At 49.3% G+C, this 24,171-nt stretch overlaps 1 protein-coding gene across 1 annotated transcript; it reads left to right on the forward strand.

Moving 5' to 3' along the window:
• Positions 1 to 16,323: 16,323 nt before the first annotated feature.
• On the forward strand, positions 16,324 to 20,838 carry LOC123050996 (LRR receptor-like serine/threonine-protein kinase RGI1). The gene is made up of 2 exons (XM_044473722.1): positions 16,324 to 19,619; positions 20,061 to 20,838. Exons 1-2 carry the CDS (start codon positions 16,649 to 16,651, stop codon positions 20,603 to 20,605), a joined length of 3,516 nt encoding a protein of 1,171 aa, XP_044329657.1. The 5' UTR covers positions 16,324 to 16,648; the 3' UTR covers positions 20,606 to 20,838.
• Positions 20,839 to 24,171: the final 3,333 nt, after the last annotated feature.

Genomic DNA, 24,171 nt, shown 5'->3' on the forward strand with positions numbered 1-24,171 from the left:
TCAGTGTGTTTGGTATGACGGCAGCCCAATACAGTTGTTGGCCCGTATTTGTCTTTCCACTCAATCCCCCCCGGACAGATTATGCAAAGAAAGAACATTTTCCTGACGTTGATAATTCCAGGGCCCAACTATCCGGGGAAAAATATGAATGTGTACATGCAACCGCTTAAGGACGAATTGCAGGAAGCGTGGGATAATGGGTTCAAGACATACGATGCCTATAGCAAACGGAACTTCATAATGCGTGTCTGGTACATGTACTCGACGCATGACTTGCCGGCGTATGCGCTATTCGTTGGCTGGTGTGTGCATGGAAGGTTCCCGTGCCCCACATGCAAGGGAGCTCTTGAGTTTCGTTGGCTTCAGGCCGGTCGCAAGTTTTCTTGCTTCGACATGCATAGACAGTTCCTGAATCCTCGCCATAAGTTCAGGAAAGACAAGAAGAACTTCATCAGAGGTAGAGTTGTCAAAAACTCTGCACCACCTGCATTGACAGGCCAACAGACCCTGGATCAGTTAAACGCTCTCGAGCCTGATCCAGAGCGTCCAGGGTACTTCAAGGGGTATAATTCTAAGCACGCCTGGACTCACAAAACATGCTTATGGGATCTGCCTTACTTCAAAGACCTCCTTTGCCCACACAACATCGACGTGATGCACACTGAGAATAATATCGCCGAGGCACTTTTTGGTACATTGTTCGGCATAGATGGGAAGTCCAAGGATAATACTAAGGCTAGAGTCGATCTGGAGGCGCCATGTGATAGGCCGTTACAAAACATGAAAGAACCAAAAGGAAAGCAGAACTGGACGAAGCCAAAGGCATGGTTCAATCTTGGAAGGCCAACTATGAGGGAAATTATCTTGTGGGTGAAAATGCAGTTGATGTTCCCCGATGGGTATGCAGCGAATCTACAGAGGGGAGCCAGTCTTGATAAATTGAAGATATTTGGTCTCAAGAGTCATGATTGGCACATATGGATTGAGCGGGTAATGCCGGTGATGTTGCGTGGCTTCATCCCTGAGGATGAATGGCTAGTACTGGCAGAACTCAGCTATTTCTTCCGTGTTCTTTGTGCGAAAGAACTATCGCCTGGCCTGCTAGAAGAAATGGAAGAGTTGGCGCCGGAGTTGATCTGCAAGTTAGGGAAGATCTTTCCACCGGGATTCTTTAATCCAATGCAACATTTGATTTTGCATCTCCCGACCGAGGCAAGATTGGGGGGGGGGCCGTGCAAAATCGTTGGTGCTACCCAACTGAGAGGATTATGAACCTCACATTAACCCAGACACATATGAAGGAGAATTCTTCCAAGAGACACGTCTTTCCAAAAAGCGTTTCAAGAAACGCTATACTTCACCCCAAAACATTGAAGTAGACAGCGACAGTGAATCCGACATCACCCCAGAGGAGGAACAAGAAGAGCCGGAACAAGAAGAGGTTACTGCTGCGGATGACCTGTCATTGCTTGACTGATTACGTCAAGGTGGCCTTCCACATGTTGATGCCATTGAACCCTATGAGCCCGTCATTGATTATAGTGATGATGATGATTATGCATTTATTGATGATACTGATCGAGATTATTAGTAGTGTCAGGTATTAAATTTTTTAATGTTGTACTTGATGATGATACACTTAAGTGATAGACATATTATTATTCATGTCGGTCTTTTTTTTATGTTGTACTAATTTCGTTTACTGTTTGTCATGGCAGGTGTTGAAAGATGGTGGGCGCTGGTCGGGAGCGCGCCAAGGCCCCTTCTTCGTCGGCGCGTGGTCTGAGGTCTTCGATTCCAGACGCACCTCTCCGCCGAGCGTTGCTGGACAGTATGTCCACACCGCCGGGCCCTTCTTCGTCGACCGCGGTGCCCAGCAGGGGACGAGGTCGGAAGAGAGGAGGTGGGGCACATGGTCGCGGGAGAGGAGGTAGGGTGACTGCTACGACGCCTTCCTCGCCGCCACCCCCAGCTGTTTCACCCGAGCACGTGACTGCTAGGGTGGACTCGTCCGAGGAGGAGGCTACACGGACTCCGGTCCACGAGCCTCCGGTCCACGGGTCTTGGGCCCACGAGCCTCGGGCCGACTGGCCTTCGGCCCACGAGACCCCGGAGGAGCACACGTCCGGATGGGGTACCTGGCCGGATCAGCCCGAGGAGCCGAGTGGCCATGCTGATGATGGCGGGGAGCCGACTGATCTTGAGGAGGAGGGTGGCACCGTCTACCAGCGTGGTGCTACACGGCTCCCGTCCGTGCTGGCGACCCACGAGCAGAGGTGGTTGATTTTCCCTGATGGGGAGAGGTACGTAAGTGCATTTAATATTTTTGTACCTTCTGCATTCACGTTTCTTCAAATAACTAATGCGTTGGCCTTGTCATGCTGCAGGGGTTGGGACCACCATCATAGTGTCCGCCGGCCCAACTCCATCCTTGGAGTTCTTTGCCGGCAAAACTTCCCGGGGTTTGTCATGTTGCCTGGTGAGGGTCGGCTTCCAGAGCTTGGGTTGAGCTGGGAGCACTACGTGGCTGCCCCGGCCCCGCTGGATGTCATTATCGACGGTGTCGTGTGCGACACGAGGGCAGACATGGTGATCAGGACGTTCTGGGTAATTTCTCCTTTACACATTTCAAAATCTTCAACTAGCTAGTTATTAATTGTACTAATCAATATTGTCTCATTTGATTGCAGACATTCTACAGGTGTGAGGAGGGATACGAGGAGGACGCGGCAAATGTTATCCAGAACGTCTGCAAGCGCCTACTCCAGAACTTACGGCACGAGGCTCGGGTGCAGGCTGTTCGAGACTACTATGCCTTGCGTGGTATCAAGAAGACCAAGCCGGCGTGCCGCGATAAGTTCCTGAGTAAGGAGCAGTACATGAAGGTAATTCTTAAGGCCTTCTACTTAAGTTCCTTCATTTAGTAATTCTTAGCCGTAGCGCTCAAGTTTCTATTTGCTAACTTAGGCGCCTCCGAGATGGTGTGCGGATCGGATGGATTGTTGGGAGGTGTTGGTCGATGAGTGGTGCTCAAAAGAATGGCTAGCCCTCCACAACGAGGCCAAGGACAAACGTGCCCAAATGGAAGGTGTGCCACACCATCAAGGCAGCTCCAACTTATATCAGTTCGGGCGCAACTGGGTATGTGGTTTGCTTCATGATTCATGCAATTCATTCATCATGCTAGCTTGAGCCCTTTAATTACTAATTTTCATTGTTTCTCTCTTTCAGGCACGCTACAATAAGGCGGATAAGGTGCCAGAGGTGTACGACCTGTATGCCATGGCCCACACTGCCTCTTTCAAGAAAGTCAAGGCTTTCTCTCAGTCTGACCTCGATGATGCAAACAACTTCACCAACATCTCCTCCCACAACAAGCTCGTGAGATATAGAGATGAGGGGAAGGCGAGGAAAGGGGAGGACTTTAACCCGAGCCAGGGTCCCATTGATCCAGAGCTGGTGATGATATATGGTGGAGGGAGGTCCCATGGCTCCATAGCCATTGGAGATGGACTTATCCGTTGTCCTAGCACTCTCCCGGAGATCAAGGCGCGCCAGTCGAGCTCCGCTCCTGAGATAAGGCCTCGTGAACGGCCAGTGCAACTCGCCATCAAGGTTAGTGATATGTACTCAGTTATCTTTCTCCATTACATTGTGTGCGCTTCCATCAATGATTACAAATGGTCATGTGAGTGGTGTTGCAGGCTGCTATACAGACTGAGAGAGATAGAACGGAGAAACTTCTGGCGGAGGCGGCGGAGAGGCAGCGGGAGATGGAGGAGAGGACGAGAAAGATGATGGAGGAGGAGAGGGCACGGAATGACATGCAGGCAAGGGCCATGTACGAGCTCCTTGTGGTAAGTCTTTTTTGCAGATTACTTGCTAGTCTTAACATTTGAGTCTTATTACTAACTAGTATGACTCTGTTGTGAAAACCAAATGTGCAGTCTGTGTGCGAGAAGTCCGGTCAGCCCGCTCCGCCGATGCCAGTGATTGCTCCTGGGAGCACGGTGAGTTTAATTTGAATGGACATTACTTGCTAGTCTTAACATTTGAGTGTCATAATGCTAACGAGACGTTGGAAATGATCTTTGGTGCAGCTTATCTCCAGAAACGCATCGCACGATCCTTCTCCAGGTAGCGGCACTAGCCACCCCGCTCCTACACCTCCCTGATCACGGTAAGTTTCTCTAGTGTTTTGCTTAACAAATGCATAAAGACCTAGACTTAGCTTTATTTCCTCCAATATGCTTACCATAATGACCTAGAGTTAGCTTCTTTTCCTCCAAAATGACCCATTTTACCTAGGTTAGCTTATAAATGATGCAGTTCATCCAAGTTAGCTCAAAAATGACCCATTTTACCTAGATTAGCTCCTAAATGATCCATTTTACCTACGTTAGCTTTAAAATGGCCCATTTCACCTAGGTTAACTCCAAAATGACCCATCTTACCTAGGTTATCTCATAAACGATCCATTTCAACTAATTTACCTCATAAATGATCCATTTGACCTAAGTGAGCTAAAAACGATCCATTTCACCTAAATTAGCTCTTAAATGATCCATTTCACCTAAGTTAGCTCAAAAAGATCTATTTCAACTAAATTAGCTCATAAATGATCCATTTCAACAAAGTTAGCTCAAAAAGATCCATTTCAACTAAATTAGCTCAAAAATGATCCATTTCAACAAAGTTAGCTAAAAAACGATCCATTTCAACTAAGTTAGCTCATAAATGATCCATTTGACCTAAGTGAGCTAAAAAACGATCCATTTCACCTTAGTTACCTCAAAAACGATCCATTTGACCTTAGTTAGCGCATAAACGACCCATTTCAACTTAGTTAGCTCATATATGATCCATTTCACGTAAGTTAGCCCATAAATGACATACTCTTCTTGTTCTAGTCACCTATTTCTAACTTTCTTATTTTTCATTTTGCAGATTTCATTCACTTGATGAAAGCTTGCATAGATGGAGTGCTCCTTATCCCTTTCTCTGTTTCTTTTGTATCGTTGAACTATGCATGTATCTTGGTAGTTGGATGAACTATGCTATGTATGATGGAACTTGCTAGTTGGATGGAACATATGTGATGGAACTATGTGTTGGGAATCGTAGCATAATTTAAAATTTTCCTACGCTCACCAAGATGCATCTATGGAGTCTACTAGCAACGAGGGGAAATGAGTGGATCTACATACCCTTGTAGATCGCGAGCGGAAGCGTTCCAATGAACGTGGATGACGGAGTCGTACTCGCCGTGATCCAAATCACCGATGACCGAGTGCCGAACGTACGGCACCTCCGCGTTCAACACACGTACGGTGCAGCGACGTCTCCTCCTTTCTTGATCCAGCAAGGGGGAAGGAGAGGTTGATGGAGATCCAACAGCACGACGGCGTGGTGGTGGATGTAGCGGCTCTCCAGCAGGGCTTCGTCGAGCTTCTGCGCGAGAGAGAGAGAGGTGTTGTAGGGGAGGAGGGAGGCGCCAAAGGCTGTGGTCTGCTGCCCTCCCTCCCCCCCCTTTATATAGGCCCCCAAGGGGGGGTGCGCAGCCCTTGGAGATGGGATCTCCAAGGGGGGGGCGGCGGCCAAGGGGGGAAGGGGTTGCCTTGCCCCCCAAGGCAAGGGGGAACTCCCCCCCTAGGGTTCCCAACCCTAGGCGCATGGGGGGAAGGCCCAAGGTGGCGCCCCAGCCCACTAGGGGCTGGTTCCCCTCCACTTTCAGCCCACGGGGCCCTCCGGGACAGGTGGCCCCACCCGGTGGACCCCCGGGACCCTTCCGGTGGTCCCGGTACAATACCGATAACCCCCGAAACTTTCCCGGTGGCCAAAACTGGACTTCCTATATATAATTCTTCACCTCCGGACCATTCCGGAACCTCTCGTGACGTCCGGGATCTCATCCGGGACTCCGAACAACTTTCGGGTTTCCGCATACATATATCTCTACAACCCTAGCGTGACCGGACCTTAAGTGTGTAGACCCTACGGGTTCGGGAGACATGCAGACATGACCGAGACGCCTCTCCGGTCAATAACCAACAGCGGGATCTGGATACCCATGTTGGCTCCCACATGTTCCACGATGATATCATCGGGTGAACCACGGTGTCGAGGATTCAATCAATCCGTATGCAATTCCCTTTGTCAATCGGTATGTTACTTGCCCGAGATTCGATCGTCGGTATCCCAATACCTAGTTCAATCTCGTTACCGGCAAGTCTCTTTACTCGTACCGCAATGCATGATCCCGTGACTAACGCCTTAGTCACATTGAGCTCATTATGATGATGCATTACCGAGTGGGCCCAGAGATACCTCTCCGTTTACACGGAGTGACAAATCCCAGTCTCGATCCGTGCCAACCCAACAGACACTTTCGGAGATACCCGTAATGCACCTTTATAGTCACCCAGTTACGTTGTGACGTTTGGCACACCCAAAGCACTCCTACGGTATCCGGGAGTTGCACGATCTCATGGTCTAAGGAAAAGATACTTGACATTGGAAAAGCTCTAGCAAACGAAACTACACGATCTTTTATGCTATGCTTAAGTTGGGTCTTGTCCATCACATCATTCTCCTAATGATGTGATCCCGTTATCAATGACATCCTATGTCCATAGTCAGGAAACCATGACTATCTGTTGATCAACGAGCTAGTCAACTAGAGGCTTACTAGGGACAGGTTGTGGTCTATGTATTCACACATGTATTACGATTTCCGGACAATACAATTATAGCATGAATAAAAGACTATTATCATGAACACAGAAATATAATAATAACCATTTATTATTGCCTCTAGGGCATATTTCCAACAGTCTCCCACTTGCACTAGAGTCAATAATCTAGTTACATTGTGATGAATCGAACACCCATTGCGTCCTGGTGTTGATCATGTTTTGCCCTAGGGAGAGGTTTAGTCAACGGATCTGCTACATTCAGGTCCGTGTGTACTTTACAAATATCTATGTCTCCATTTTGAACACTTTCACGAATGGAGTTGAAGCGACGCTTGATATGCCTGGTCTTCCTGTGAAACCTGGGCTCCTTCGCAAGGGCAATAGCTCCAGTGTTGTCACATAAGAGAGTCATTGGGCCCGACGCATTGGGAATCACCCCTAGGTCGGTAATGAACTCCTTCATCCAGACTGCTTCCTGTGCTGCCTCCGAGGCTGCCATGTATTCCGCTTCACATGTAGATCCCGCCACGACGCTTTGCTTGCAACTGCACCAGCTTACTGCTCCTCTATTCAAAATATACACGTATCCGGTCTGTGACTTCGAGTCATCCGGATCTGTGTCGAAGCTAGCGTCGACGTAACCCTTTACGACGAGCTCTTCGTCACCTCCATAAACGAGAAACATATCCTTAGTCCTTTTCAGGTACTTCAGGATATTCTTGACCGCTGTCCAGTGTTCCTTGCCGGGATTACTTTGGTACCTTCCTACCAAACTTACGGCAAGGTTTACATCAGGTCTGGTACACAGCATGGCATACATAATAGACCCTATGGCCGAGGCATAGGGGATGACACTCATCTCTTCTATATCTTCTGCCGTGGTCGGGCATTGAGCCGTGCTCAATTGCACACCTTGCAATACAGGCAAGAACCCCTTCTTGGACTGATCCATACTGAACTTCTTCAATATCTTGTCAAGGTATGTACTCTGTGAAAGACCAATGAGGCGTCTTGATCTATCTCTATAGATCTTGATGCCTAATATGTAAGCAGCTTCTCCAAGGTCCTTCATTGAAAAACACTTATTCAAATAGGCCTTTATACTTTTCAAGAATTCTATATCATTTCCCATCAATAATATGTCATCCACATATAATATGAGAAATGCTACAGAGCTCCCACTCACTTTCTTGTAAACACAGGCTTCTCCATAAGTCTGTGTAAACCCAAACGCTTTGATCATCTCATCAAAGCGAATGTTCCAACTCCGAGATGCTTGCACCAGCCCATAGATTGAGCGCTGGAGCTTGCATACTTTGTTAGCATTCTTAGGATCGACAAAACCTTCCGGCTGCATCATATACAACTCTTCCTTAAGGAAGCCGTTAAGGAATGCCGTTTTGACGTCCATCTGCCATATCTCATAATCATAGTATGCGGCAATTGCTAACATGATTCGGACGGACTTCAGCTTCGCTACGGGTGAGAAAGTCTCATCGTAGTCAACCCCTTGAACTTGTCGATAACCCTTAGCGACAAGTCGAGCTTTGTAGATGGTCACATTACCATCTGCGTCCGTCTTCTTCTTAAAGATCCATTTGTTTTCTATGGCTCGCCGCTCATCGGGCAAGTCAGTCAAAGTCCATACTTTGTTTTCATACATGGATTCTATCTCGGATTTCATGGCTTCTAGCCATTTGTCGGAATCCGGGCCCGCCATCGCTTCTTCATAGTTCGAAGGTTCACCGTTGTCTAACAACATGATTTCCAGGACAGGGTTGCCGTACCACTCTGGTGCGGAACGTGTCCTTGTGGACCTACGAAGTTCAGTGACTTGATCTGAAGTTTCATGATCATCATCATTAACTTCCTCCCCAGTCGGTGTAGGCACCACAGGAACATTTTCCCGCGCTGCGCTACTTTCCGGTTCGGAAGGGGTGACTATCACCTCATCAAGTTCCACTTTCCTCCCACTCAATTCTTTCGAGAGAAACTCCTTCTCTAGAAAGGACCCGTTCTTGGCAACGAAGATCTTGCCTTCGGATCTGAGGTAGAAGGTATACCCAATAGTTTCCTTAGGGTATCCTATGAAGACGCATTTTTCCGATTTGGGTTCGAGCTTTTCAGGTTGAAGTTTCTTGACATAAGCATCGCATCCCCAAACTTTTAGAAACGACAGCTTAGGTTTCTTCCCAAACCATAATTCATACGGTGTCGTCTCAACGGATTTAGACGGTGCCCTATTTAAAGTGAATGCGGCAGTCTCTAAAGCATAACCCCAAAATGAGAGAGGTAAGTCGGTAAGAGACATCATAGATCGCACCATATCCAATAGAGTGCGATTACGACGTTCGGACACACCATTTCTCTGAGGTGTTCCAGGCGGCGTGAGTTGTGAAACTATTCCACATTTCCTTAAGTGTGTACCAAATTCGTGACTTAAATATTCTCCACCACGATCTGATCGTAAGAATTTTATTTTCCTGTCACGTTGATTCTCGACTTCACTCTGAAATTCCTTGAACTTTTCAAAGGTTTCAGACTTGTGTTTCATTAGGTAGACATACCCATGTCTACTTAAATCATCAGTGAGAGTGAGAACATAACGATATCCTCCGCGAGCCTCAACACTCATTGGACCGCACACATCGGTATGTATGATTTCCAATAAGTTGGTTGCTCGCTCCATTGTTCCGGAGAACGGAGTCTTGGTCATCTTACCCATGAGGCATGGTTCGCACGTGTCAAATGATTCGTAATCAAGAGACTCCAAAAGTCCATCTGCATGGAGCTTCTTCATGCGCTTGACACCAATGTGACCAAGGCGGCAGTGCCACAAGTATGTGGGACTATCGTTATCAACTTTACATCTTTTGGTATTCACACTATGAACATGTGTAGCATCACGTTCGAGATTCATCAAGAATAAACCATTGACCAGCGGGGCATGACCATAAAACATATCTCTCAAATAAATAGAACAACCATTATTCTCAGATTTAAATGAGTAGCCATCTCGAATTAAACGAGATCCAGATACAATGTTCATGCTCAAAGCTGGCACTAAATAACAATTATTGAGGTTTATAACTAATCCCGTGGGTAGATGCAGAGGTAGCGTGCCGACGGCGATCACATCGACCTTGGAACCATTCCCGACGCGCATCGTCACCTCGTCTTTTGCCAGTCTCCGTTTATTCCGTAGTTCCTGATTTGAGTTACAAATATGAGCAACCGCACCGGTATCAAATACCCAGGAGCTACTACGAGTACTGGTAAGGTACACATCAATTACTTGTATATCACATATACCTTGGGTGTTGCCGGCCTTCTTCTTGTCCGCTAAATATTTGGGGCAGTTCCGCTTCCAGTGACCACTTCCCTTGCAATAAAAGCACTCAGTCTCGGGCTTGGGTCCATTCTTCGACTTCTTCCCGGTAACTGGCTTACCGGGCGCGGCAACTCCCTTGCCGTCCTTCTTGAAGTTCTTCTTACCCTTGCCCTTCTTGAACTTAGTGGTTTTATTCACCATCAACACTTGATGTTCTTTTCTGATCTCCCCTTCCGCTGATTTCAGCATTGAATATACCTCGGGAATGGTCTTTTCCATCCCCTGCATATTGTAGTTCATCACAAAGCTCTTGTAGCTTGGTGGAAGCGACTGGAGGATTCTGTCAATGACCGCGTCATCCGGGAGATTAACTCCCAGCTGAGACAAGCGGTTGTGCAACCCAGACATTCTGAGTATGTGCTCACTAACAGAACTGTTCTCCTCCATTTTACAGCTGAAGAACTTGTCGGAGACATCATATCTCTCGACCCGGGCATGAGCTTGAAAAACCAGTTTCAGCTCCTCGAACATCTCGTATGCTCCATGTTTCTCAAAACGCTTTTGGAGACCCGGTTCTAAGCTGTAAAGCATGCCGCACTGAACGAGGGAGTAATCATCAGCACGCTGCTGCCAAGCGTTCATAACGTCTTGGTTCTCAGGGATTGGTGCTTCACCTAGCGGTGCTTCTAAGACATAATCTTTCTTGGCAACTATGAGGATGAGCCTCAGGTTCCGGACCCAGTCCGTATAGTTGCTGCCATCATCTTTCAGCTTGGTTTTCTCTAGGAACGCGTTGAAATTGAGGACAACGTGGGCCATTTGATCTACAATACATAGTGTAAAGATTTTTAGACTAAGTTCATGATAATTAAGTTCATATAATCAAATTATTTAATGAACTCCCACTCAGACAGACATCCCTCTAGTCATCTAAGTGAAACATGATCCGAGCTCAACTAGGCCGTGTCCGATCATCACGTGAGACGGACTAGTCAAGATCGGTGAACATCTCCATGTTGATCGTATCTTCTATACGACTCATGCTCGACCTTTCGGTCCTCCGTGTTCCGAGGCCATGTCTGTACATGCTAGGCTCGTCAAGTCAACCTAAGTGTATTGCGTGTGTTCCGAGGCCATGTCTGTACATGCTAGGCTCGTCAACACCCGTTGTATGCGAACGTAAGAATCTATCACACCCGATCATCACGTGGTGCTTCGAAACGACGAACCTTCGCAACGGTGCACAGTTAGGGTGAACACTTTCTTGAAATTATTATAAGGGATCATCCTACTTGCTACCGTCGTTCTAAGCAAATAAGATGCAAAAACATGATAAACATCACATGCAATCAAATAGTGACATGATATGGCCAATATCATCATGCTCCTTTGATCTCCATCTTCGGGGCACCATGATCATCTTCGTCACCGGCATGACACCATGATCTCCATCATCATGATCTCCATCATTGTGTCTTCATGAAGTTGTCACGCCAACGATTACTTCTACTTCTATGGCTAACCGTTTAGCAACAAAGTAAAGTAAATTACATGGCGTTATTCAATGACACGCAGGTCATGCAAAATAATAAAGACAACTCCTATGGCTCCTGCCGGTTGTCATACTCATCGACATGCAAGTCGTGATTCCTATTACAAGAATATGATCAATCTCATACATCACATATATCATTCATCACATCTTCTGGCCATATCATATCACATATATCACTTGCTGCAAAAACAAGTTAGACGTCCTCTAATTGTTGTTGCAAGTTTTTACGTGGTTTGTAGGTTTCTAGCAAGAACGATTTCTTACCTACGTATGACCACAACGTGATTTGCCAATTTCTATTTACCCTTCATAAGGACCCTTTTCATCGAATCCGTTCCGACTAAAGTAGGAGAGACAGACACCCGCTAGCCACCTTATGCAACTAGTGCATGTCAGTCGGTGGAACCTGTCTCACGTAAGCGTACGTGTAAGGTCGGTCCGGGCCGCTTCATCCTACAATGCCGCCGAAACAAGAAACGACTAGTAGCGGCAAGAAGAATTGGCAACATCAACGCCCACAACTTCTTTGTGTTCTACTCGTGCATAGTAACTACGCATAGGCCTGGCTCATGATGCCACTGTTGGGAATCGTAGCATAATTTAAAATTTTCCTACGCTCACCAAGATGCATCTATGGAGTCTACTAGCAACGAGGGGAAATGAGTGGATCTACATACCCTTGTAGATCGCGAGCGGAAGCGTTCCAATGAACGTGGATGACGGAGTCGTACTCGCCGTGATCCAAATCACCGATGACCGAGTGCCGAACGTACGGCACCTCCGCGTTCAACACACGTACGGTGCAGCGACGTCTCCTCCTTTCTTGATCCAGCAAGGGGGAAGGAGAGGTTGATGGAGATCCAACAGCACGACGGCGTGGTGGTGGATGTAGCGGCTCTCCAGCAGGGCTTCGTCGAGCTTCTGCGCGAGAGAGAGAGGTGTTGTAGGGGAGGAGGGAGGCGCCAAAGGCTGTGGTCTGCTGCCCTCCCTCCCCCCCTCTTTATATAGGCCCCCAAGGGGGGGTGCGCAGCCCTTGGAGATGGGATCTCCAAGGGGGGGGCGGCGGCCAAGGGGGGAAGGGGTTGCCTTGCCCCCCAAGGCAAGGGGGAACTCCCCCCCCCTAGGGTTCCCAACCCTAGGCGCATGGGGGGAAGGCCCAAGGTGGCGCCCCAGCCCACTAGGGGCTGGTTCCCCTCCACTTTCAGCCCACGGGGCCCTCCGGGACAGGTGGCCCCACCCGGTGGACCCCCGGGACCCTTCCGGTGGTCCCGGTACAATACCGATAACCCCCGAAACTTTCCCGGTGGCCAAAACTGGACTTCCTATATATAATTCTTCACCTCCGGACCATTCCGGAACCTCTCGTGACGTCCGGGATCTCATCCGGGACTCCGAACAACTTTCGGGTTTCCGCATACATATATCTCTACAACCCTAGCGTGACTGGACCTTAAGTGTGTAGACCCTACGGGTTCGGGAGACATGCAGACATGACCGAGACGCCTCTCCGGTCAATAACCAACAGCGGGATCTGGATACCCATGTTGGCTCCCACATGTTCCACGATGATATCATCGGGTGAACCACGGTGTCGAGGATTCAATCAATCCGTATGCAATTCCCTTTGTCAATCGGTATGTTACTTGCCCGAGATTCGATCGTCGGTATCCCAATACCTAGTTCAATCTCGTTACCGGCAAGTCTCTTTACTCGTACCGCAATGCATGATCCCGTGACTAACGCCTTAGTCACATTGAGCTCATTATGATGATGCATTACCGAGTGGGCCCAGAGATACCTCTCCGTTTACACGGAGTGACAAATCCCAGTCTCGATCCGTGCCAACCCAACAGACACTTTCGGAGATACCCGTAATGCACCTTTATAGTCACCCAGTTACGTTGTGACGTTTGGCACACCCAAAGCACTCCTACGGTATCCGGGAGTTGCACGATCTCATGGTCTAAGGAAAAGATACTTGACATTGGAAAAGCTCTAGCAAACGAAACTACACGATCTTTTATGCTATGCTTAAGTTGGGTCTTGTCCATCACATCATTCTCCTAATGATGTGATCCCGTTATCAATGACATCCTATGTCCATAGTCAGGAAACCATGACTATCTGTTGATCAACGAGCTAGTCAACTAGAGGCTTACTAGGGACAGGTTGTGGTCTATGTATTCACACATGTATTACGATTTCCGGACAATACAATTATAGCATGAATAAAAGACTATTATCATGAACACAGAAATATAATAATAACCATTTATTATTGCCTCTAGGGCATATTTCCAACACTATGTATGATGGAACTCTGCATGTTGGATGGATATCTTATATGTTTGCACTTTGCTGTGAAAATTGTTGTCATATATATCATATATATCTTATATGTTTGCTGTGAAATATATCTATATATGTCATATATATTTGTGATGAAAATTGTTGGATTTAATAAAAAACAGAAAAAAGAGCCAATATGCAGGCTCTTTGCCGTCTGCCACCGACGGCAACGGGCTCTTCGCCGTCAGCCGCAGACGGCAAAGAAGCCACGTGGCAGCCAACTGTGCTTCCTGGGAGCTGACCCATTTGGTCAGTTTGCCTACAGTGGCAGACGGCAAAGACTTTGCCATCAGTGGCAGACGGCAAAGAACCTGCACTTTGCCATCAGTGGCAGACGGCAAAGAACCTGCACTTTGCCATCAGTGGCAGACGGCAAAGAACCTGCACTTTGCCATCAGTGGCAGACGGCAAAGAACCTGCCATCTAGTGACGTGTAGATGACATCATACGGCGGACGGCAAAGACACTAGAAATTTTGCCGTCAGCGGCGGACGGCAAAGGCCTGCCGTTAGCCACTTAACGGACTGACAGCGCAATTATTGCCGTCCGCTCTCTTTGCCGTCAGCCGCCAGGAAGCAGACGACAAAGCAGCTGTTTACCGTAGCCTACTTTGCCGGAGCCTTTTGCCGTCCGCGGCTGACGGCAAAGGCCTTTGCCGTCCGCCGTGGCAGACGGCAAAATAGCTGTTTCCTGTAGTGCTAGCTTCAGCTCAGCACTATATTCAGCACATTTCAGTAACCATACATCCTAAAATGCAGTACCCAAGCCAGCAAATCACATACATTCAAAATAATATATGTAACCCTAATTCCTAAATTTAGTTGGATAAGAGCAAAGTATAAACATATAGTAACAATTATATAGTGCTAAGCATTCTGTAAGCTCAAATTAAAAAAATCACACGAACAAAAATTATAAATCACAAGAGAGAGCTCAGAGGAAGACTCACTCCACGCCGCCTAGGCCGGAAGTGAAGCGGTGGCTCTGCGCAAGATTTGCCTTCCAGACCTGGGCCAATCCTGCTACCGCTCGCAAACCGATGTCGTACGCAGATGGCTTGAACTTGCTGCCGCCTAGCTCGTCGCTCACCTTTATGCCAACAACGACAGATCCAACGTCGCCCTGCAACCCTAGCAGGGGAGACCGTGGGAGGGCGAGGACTGGCGGAGGGGCCCGTAGAATCAACGACAGAGTAGTGGTCGTGGCCGTCCCTGCCATCACCGGGAGAGCCGCCGCCGCTGCACGGTGGCCACGAGAGGAGAACCGAGTTCGAGCGGGTAGGCAGAGGGGGACGATAGTCGATTTGGGGGAAGTGGGTGGTTGGTGTCCGGCTGGTTAGGTTTTTCCCTACGCTGTCTAACGGCGCATCACGGGCGCCGTCTTGTCCTGGACACGTGGCGCCTAACAGCGGCCCCAGCCATCAGGTTTCCACTCAAATGGTGCAAATGACTCAATCAACTTTTTTTTAAACTGTAAGCACAATGGTGACGGTTTTTTGAAAGAAAAAAAACTAAACGGTGGTGGTTTTGTGAATTAGGAGTCCCCAATTGTGATGGTTTCTTTTGCAATTTACTCGAGATCCATGTTAATTTTCATCGGAGACCACCACTGCTGATTTCCCGCGAATAGATAAAAGCTTTGCAGATCATTGTATTGAAAGAGCAAGAGTTTTCCACGTCACGTTCAGAAGAGAACTCTTATCGTGTGCATTTTCTAGGATTTGATGCTACATTTTCTGTCCACTAAGTTTGCTGGAAGAAAACTCTTTTTCGTGCGCATTTCCTGGGATCTAATGCCAATTTAGAGCACTACAAGTCTATGCATACTTTCTATAAATACATACATTTAATATTAATGTAAACTCTTTTCATGAGCAATTTCTGGGATTTCAGTGCTACCTTTTCCGTCATTTGAGCAGGCCGTTTTATATAGTTGGTACACTAATGATCTCCTCCCCCACAAGCCGCTCAAAAGCCCTCAACCAACAGCAACACCTTACTCCAGTACATCATGGCCGCACATCTGCATGACGATTCGTGCTTGCTGCTCTGCCTTGGCGTACATTTGAGAGTAGGTTTAGTTGTACACTGGCTAGCAATAATCAAAGTGAAGAAAAAGGCCAGCAGGCTGAGCTAAATTAAGCTCCCATTGTCAGTGCTAGCACTGCATTTGGTTTTCTTAACGAAATCACTATGCACACGACACCTTGGCGGACGATGCCTGCACGAAGTTGTGATCGATGGCACTAACCCATGGAGCCAAAGTGATGGACGGCTGCTAACATGTGTCGTGCATGAATCGGCTGCCAAGATGTCGTCTGTGTAGCATTGCTCTTTTCTTAATCCCTCTCTTTCCCTCCCTCCAATGCACACTCACACTCACTGTTTCTCTCTCTACACTTTCAAACCAGAGAGAGAGAGAGAGAGAGCACCAAACAAACAAAGCTTGGATGTTGAGAAGCCCAATGCATCGGAGCAACAACCCTACCCTATTCATTCATGGAGGACACAAGCAAACACCTTTGAGAGTTTTGAGGAAGAGATAGAGAGAGAGAGAGAATCCTAGAGAGAGAGAGAGAGAGAGAGAGAGAGAGAGAGTGTGTGTGTGTGTGAGGGCAGCCTCACTTCCATTGCCACCTCCATAGAGATCGTCGCGGTCCTCCATAGTGTGTCGTGCACGCAGTTGCACTGCCCCAAGCAAGGCCGAGCCCAGTTTTTGATGCCAGTGTTGCCGCTGCTGCCGGCGACGACGGCAGCCCCGATGCGCCCCCTCCACCTCATCCTCTTCCTCCCACTCTTACTCAACCTCCTCCTCTTCACCTCCACCTCCACCACCACCACCGCCGCCGCCTCCACTACCTCCTCGCCCAACCCCGAGGTCGCCTTCCTCTCCTCATGGCTGGCCGCGTCGCCCTCGCGCCCGCCGGACTGGGCCCCGGCCGCCTCGTCCCCGTGCAAGTGGTCGCACGTCGCCTGCGACGCCGCCGGCAGGGCGGTCGTGTCCGTCACCTTCCAGTCCGTCCACCTCGCCGTGCCGGCCCCGTCCGGCCTCTGCGCCGCGCTGCCGGGGCTCGTTAGCTTTGTTGTGTCGGATGCCAACCTGACGGGTGGCGTGCCGGAGGACCTCGCGCTGTGCCGCCGCCTCGCCACGCTTGACCTCAGCGGCAACTCCCTCACGGGCCCCGTCCCGGCGTCGCTCGGCAACTTGACGGCGCTGGAGTCGCTGGTGGTCAACACCAACCTGCTCTCCGGCCCCATCCCGGCGGAGCTTGGCGGGCTCGCGGGGTCGCTGAAGAACCTGCTGCTGTTCGACAACCGCCTCTCCGGCGAGCTTCCCGCGGAGCTCGGCGGGCTGCGGCAGCTCGAGTCCCTCCGCGCCGGTGGCAACCACGACCTCTCCGGCCCGATCCCCGACTCATTCTCCAAGCTGTCCAGCCTTGAGGTGCTCGGCCTCGCGGATACAAAGATCTCCGGCCAGCTCCCGCCGTCGATCGGCAACCTCAAGAGCCTCCAGACGCTGTCGATATACACCACCATGCTCTCCGGCTCCATCCCGCCGGAGCTCGCGCTGTGCGCCAACCTCACCGACGTGTACCTCTACGAGAACGCGCTCTCCGGCGCGCTCCCCCCGGAGCTCGGCGCGCTCCAGAGCCTCCAGAAGCTGCTGCTGTGGCAGAACGCGCTCACCGGCCCCATCCCGGAGAGCTTCGGCAACCTCACGTCGCTCGTCTCGCTTGACCTCTCCATCAACTCCATCTCCGGCGTCATCCCGGCGTCGCTTGGCCGGCTACCGGCGCTGCAGGACCTCATGCTCAGCGACAACAACCTCACCGGCACCATCCCCGTGCAGCTCGCCAACGCGACGGCGCTCGTGCAGCTTCAGCTCGACACCAACGAGATCTCCAGCCTCATCCCGACGGAGCTCGGCCGGAGCCTGACCAACCTGCAGGTGCTGTTCGCGTGGCAGAACCGCCTCGAGGGCGCCATCCCGGCCACCCTTGCGTCGATGGCGAGCCTCCAGGCGCTCGACCTCTCGCACAACCGATTCACCGGCGCCGTGCCGCCGGGGCTCTTCTTGCTGCGCAACCTCACCAAGCTGCTAATCTTGTCCAACGATATCTCCGGCGTGATACCGCCGGAGATCGGGAAGGCAGCGAGCCTCGTGCGGCTCAGGCTCGGTGGCAACCGCATCACCGGGGAGATTCCCGCGGCCGTGGGAGGGATGAAGAGCATCGTCTTCCTCGACCTTGGCAGCAACCGCCTCACCGGCACCGTTCCCGCCCAGCTCGGCGACTGCTCGCAGCTCCAGATGCTCGACCTCAGCAACAACACGCTCACTGGAGCCTTGCCGGATTCGCTCGCCGGCGTGCGCGGCCTGCAGGAGCTCGACGTCTCACACAACCAGCTCACCGGCCCCGTGCCAGAATCCTTGGGAAGGCTGGCGGTGCTGAGCCGTCTCGTCCTCGCCGGCAACGCGCTGTCCGGGACGATACCGGCGGCGCTCGGGCGGTGCCGCGCGCTCGAGCTGCTCGACCTCAGCGACAACCGCCTCTCCGGCGGCATCCCCGACGAGCTCTGCAGCCTCGCCGGCCTCGACATCGCCCTTAACCTCAGCCGCAATGGTCTCACCGGCGCGATCCCGGCGAGGATATCACAACTGAGCAAGCTGTCTGTGCTCGACCTGTCATACAACGCGTTCGCCGGCAGCCTCACGCCGCTCGCCGGGCTCGACAACCTCGTCACCCTCAATGTGTCGCAGAACAACTTCTCCGGGTACCTCCCGGACACGAAGCTCTTCCGGCAGCTCTCGGCGTCCAGCCTCGCCGGGAACTCGGGGCTGTGCACCAAAGGCGGCGACGTGTGTTTCGTTGGCGTGGACGCCGACGGCCGGCCGATGTCGGTGACCGCTAGCGACGATGCGCAGCGCGCGCACCGGCTCAAGCTCGCCATCGCGCTGCTGGTGACCGCGACGGTGGCCATGGTGCTCGGGATGATCGGCATACTCAGAGCGCGCGGGGTGGGCGTGAAGGGCGGAGGTGGGGGCGGGAGCAGCGACTCGGAGGCCGGCGGCGGGGAGCTGGGGTGGCCGTGGCAGTTCACGCCGTTCCAGAAGGTGAGCTTCTCGGTGGACCAGGTGGTGCGGAGCCTGGTCGACGCCAACATCATCGGCAAGGGCGTCTCCGGCGTGGTGTACCGCGTGAGCCTGGACTCCGGCGAGACCATCGCCGTGAAGAAGCTGTGGCCGGCCACGACGGCCGCGGCCGCCGCGTTCAAGGACGCCGGCCGGGACTCGTTCTCGGCGGAGGTGCGCACGCTGGGCTCCATCCGGCACAAGAACATCGTGAGGTTCCTCGGCTGCTGCTGGAACAAGAGCACGCGGCTGCTCATGTACGACTACATGGCCAACGGCAGCCTCGGCGCCGTGCTCCACGAGCGCGGCGGCGGCGCGCAGCTCGAGTGGGACGTCCGGTACCGGATCGTGCTCGGGTCGGCACAGGGTCTTGCGTACCTTCACCATGGCTGCTCGCCGCCGATCGTCCACCGTGACATCAAGGCCAACAACATCCTCATCGGGCTCGATTTCGAGGCCTACATCGCCGACTTCGGCCTCGCCAAGCTCGTCGACGAGGGCGCCGACTTCGGCCGCTCCTCCAACACCGTCGCCGGCTCCTACGGCTACATCGCCCCTGGTATGTCAACCAACCTTCATTTCTGCATAGGGTGTGTCTAGGTCTCATTCGACTGAGACTTAACCAAGTCTTAGTCGAGTGAGTATATGGCAAGAAAAAGGAAAAATTGAAAAGAAAATTTTGTACGAATCTAAATGCATGATCAATGTAAAATAACATCGACCGAGACATAATGAAGTCTAAGTCGATTGAGACTTAGCAAAACTGTTATGCATAGTGCCAGTCTACTGTTAGTCTGTTACCGATATGTTGTTTCTTGTTTTCTTACGTCAGGTTGTTGGTGTTTGATTGTATGCATCTTAGTTATGCGGTCGGATTATTTATCATGATGTTTTCGATTAACGCTATATTTTAAGTTAATAAAGAGGACCTTCATCGAAAAATGATGGTTCAACACACCATCCATGAACAATCCTTCATTTTTTATCTTGTTGGATGCAGAGTACGGGTACATGCTCAAGATCACCGAGAAGAGCGACGTGTACAGCTATGGGGTGGTGGTGCTGGAGGTGCTGACGGGGAAGCAGCCCATCGACCCGACAATTCCGGACGGGCAACACGTGGTGGACTGGGTGCGGCGACACAAGGGTGGCGCCGGCGTGCTGGACCCGGCGCTGCAGGGGCGGTCTGACACGGAGGTGGAGGAGATGCTGCAGGTCATGGGCGTCGCCTTGCTCTGCGTCAGCCCCGTCCCCGACGAGCGGCCGGCCATGAAGGACGTCGCGGCCATGCTCAAGGAGATCCGGCTCGAGCGCGAGGAGTACGCCAAGGTCGACGTCCTGCTCAAGGGCGGTGGTGGCGGCTGCGGGTCGCCGGCCAAGGATGCCACCTCGACAACAATGCCATTGGCGACGACAAAGGCCACCACATCGACGTCGAGCACGCCGCCATGCCGGCAGGGCCCCGGGAGCAGCGCCTGCAACAGCAACAGCAGCAGCTTCTCTGCCGTCTACTCTTCATCGAAGGCCAAATCGCCATTCGATTGACTGATCGTAGGCGCCAAATTTCATTTTCGTTCTGGTGGTTTACTTGGCCGTGTAAATGGTTTTGGTTTGAATGGTGAGAGCACTTAATTAGTGTAAGTTGAGGACTTAGGAAATACTTTGAGGACGAAGAAGAGGAAATTAGAATGAAAACTAAGGCTTTTGATTTCATGGTGTTGAGCTAGTGTTGAATAAAGATCCCAAAGAATCATGGCAGCAAATGCCATGCCATGTCACGAAGGTGTCCAAGTTTCTTCACTGGTGTTAATTCACCCGATTCCTCGTGTACTTTGTTTGGCAGAAGATTAATGGCTTTAGCTAGCTGTGGCTACTTATATAAATTCCATGATCGACGGCCATAGATAAATTGGCGATTTGGCATAAATCTGTAAAATGCTTTCCAGAGTAGTTCCCCTAGCTAGGAGCTCATGAAGCGTGGAACACACATATTCCTTGCTAGGGTCATTGTTACTCCACCACATTGCATACATCTAGAAATGGAAGACACCAGGGAATCATCATCGTTGTAGCTAAGCTAGTAAGTGATTTGATGATGCCTTCTGTGTTGAGCTAGTAGTGTTTAATGAAAGATCTCAAGGAGTCCTGGCAGCAAATGCCGTGTCATGTCAAATTCGCTAAGTTTCCTCTGAGTAAACTGGAGACAACAAAGGGCTGCCAGACGGATTTCATAGGAACTAGAGACCGTAGAACATTTTTTTGCGAATATTTAGGAGTTTTTCCATACATAGTTTGTTTGATTTGCATGACTTTTTTTACGGTGTACGATCTAAGCCATTCGAATACTCATCAACTTGAAATAACCGACGGCACCTATCGCGTGGTTGATTCGTAGGACTAGAATCATGTCTTTGCACTCTATTTGGAAGAAAATTTTCATTCGCTCAAATCTCATTCTACAATTCCTTGTTTTTTCATGTGTGGAATGCTGTATGATTCAAGTTCATGTGGTTCCAAGCCCTAATCCTATAGGATTGAAGAGAACATGCCACTTACAAGTGGATAAAAGCTATTCATGATCATTAAGTCAATGCGGTAGTTTTTAGCAAAAAAAAAAAGAGAGAGAGAGAGTGAAATAGGCCCGTTTCTGCCAAGAACTGTAAGGTGGTAGTTGTAGAGGGAGGTTGCCTGAATTGACTAGTAGTTTACTCGAACTAAAGACATATGCCATAATGCTTTTCAAGACCGGATTGAAGGAGCTCTTCGAATAATTTTGCATGTTTCCTAAGACGGGAGTTGGATGAACCGTATTTTATTTCTTTGTTTTGGTTGTCTTTTCTACATCTATTACTCTTACGAATGAAAATACCGTAGACCAATTCAGGGCCTCAAAGAAAACACAAACACAAACACAAACACAAACACACACAGAGATGGGGTAGAAAAATGACCCGCCGTGGTAACAAGTGGAGATGGAATCGATGCCAAGACATGCTCCGTTGTGAGATTAAACTGTGAAAACCCCAAGAAGTGAAGTGATGGGATCACGCGGCCGCATGTGGATGCACGAGAAGGAACCACATACTACTAACTACGTGCCCATCGCATCGAGCTGTAAAAATTCCTCTGACCGGATACTGTAAAAAAATATGGTACTCCTACAGGCAGAGCTGGTAGCAGGTAACTTACCGGCGGAAATTCACAAGAGTTCTAGTAGATCCCAATGCAGCGCAGTGGCCGCGAATATCATCTTGTTAGATCCAAGTGCTCTGGTGCTTCCGTTGATTTTTACTGCCAGAGATGCTTAAACCGTAGCAGCACAGGTTTGGGCAGGGCACATTTTGGGCCAAGTGATAAAAACTACTAGTGTGGTCAAGAAAGATTCTGTAGTACTACTCGGTGAAGTTGAATTTACTAGGATCTGGTAATTACTACTGCAGATGCTGCTGCACGCAAGCCATGTGACACGAGAGCTGTCAGCTGCAGTAAAAAAAAGTCGGGTAAAGTTTGGCAAAGGTAAAAGTATGATGACAAACGCACTAAACACACTTCCACTATCAACGTAGTTAAGATGCACACAGTTAACATTAGCGCACACAAAAATTATAGTGACAACTAGCAAAGTCAACAATACCGAAGCTATACCTTAGTTGAGTAAAAAAGAACAAAAACTGAAGCGATAAACAACGATCAACAATCTACAACAACATTCATATCCGCGCCAACCATCTATTGACATTGCCGGTACAATGAGAAAGATTTTGCGACATCAACGACTTCAAAAAGGGTACGTAGCTCAAGCATCATCATTGCTGGATCCAACTTGATTTTCACCTAAAAGAAACAGTTCGAGCAAATTTGCGAAATGCCTTCAACAAGGTAACAACACAAGAAATATCGCCATTGCCAGATATAAGCAATAAGGATCAGACCTTGGGCTTCACCCCGAAGCTCGAGACTGATGTTTAAGATGCACCACCGAATCATAGTCATCCAGTGTTGTCGCCACTACTTTCCGCGATCCCAGCAGCTCACGAAGAGCCTGTTATCTGAACATTCTCTGATCTAACTCACAAGTCTAAAATCCACTTCTTCTTTCTCCTTTTCCTTTTTATTTTGCTGTTATTGTTCCTTTTTCCATCTTTTTCGCCTTAGTCTTCTGCCGCGTATGATGGATCCATCCAATTAGCGAGTGATTAGCAACGATGCAGAACAACGATAAGCACAATGGTCCACATCAGCAAATCAGAGAGGCAGCAACTGCCAACATAAAGATTTAGATCTTGGGCAGCAAGCGTGCATGCCCGGCGGCATGATCAGGCGGTCTGCATGCAATAGCTTGCCTAATAGAATACAAAAGTCTAATAGGTTGGCAATCAACATGATGACTTGTATGATGTGTTGAACAAAGTATTTGGGATGAGCTAGCTATCTGCATACAATGGACTTGAGAAAGTCTTGTTTTTGAATTTTCGGGCTTGAGAATGTTATTAGTGCTAAGATATGTAGGACCTCCCCCCCAAAAGCAGAAAGACATGTAGGACCTACAAGAGTGTACTTGAGTTGTTTGAGATAGTAAGAAACTCTACTAAGCATTCAAATATACCAATGAAAATTACAACATTTTTTTACTAATGTTGCGAGGCAACTTCTTATAGGCAAGGCAGAATGGAGAGGACGACGGCGACCGGCGATCAGTGCATGAGTAGGGTAACTCTACAAAACTAGATGATACCCCACGCATTGCTGCGGTTGAAAACATGATTTTTTTTAAAATAAAAACACGGAGATTTTTTTGGAAAATTTTAATTTTCTTTAAATAACATGATGAACTTGAAAAGTCTGAATAATTTACAAAAAATATTATCCTTATTTTAGAAACATGAAATTTTTTTGTTTGAAATTCCAAACATCTTTCAGAAAATCTGTTTATTTAATAAGACCGGTTTTAAAATATTTTTGGAAACGTGATTTTTTTTTTAATTTTAAAAAATCTCCAAATAGTAGAGAAAAATAACTCAATAAAATTAGCAAATAAAATAACTGAACAAAGAAAATAAAACACATTATCTCTAATGGAGCACTTGGTAGCCTAGTACGGTTTATTTTCG

Source organism: Triticum aestivum, chromosome 2D, assembly GCF_018294505.1.
Source record: "Triticum aestivum cultivar Chinese Spring chromosome 2D, IWGSC CS RefSeq v2.1, whole genome shotgun sequence".
NCBI lineage: Eukaryota > Viridiplantae > Streptophyta > Magnoliopsida > Poales > Poaceae > Triticum > Triticum aestivum.

Excerpts from the sequence above, each read along its gene's own strand:
- LOC123050996 (XM_044473722.1), top strand. The coding sequence starts at position 16,649 with ATGCCAGTGTTGCCGCTGCTGCCGGCGACGACGGCAGCCCCGATGCGC. Across the intron at positions 19,620-20,060 it reads CTACGGCTACATCGCCCCTG|AGTACGGGTACATGCTCAAG; the intron begins GTATGTCAACCA and ends TGTTGGATGCAG.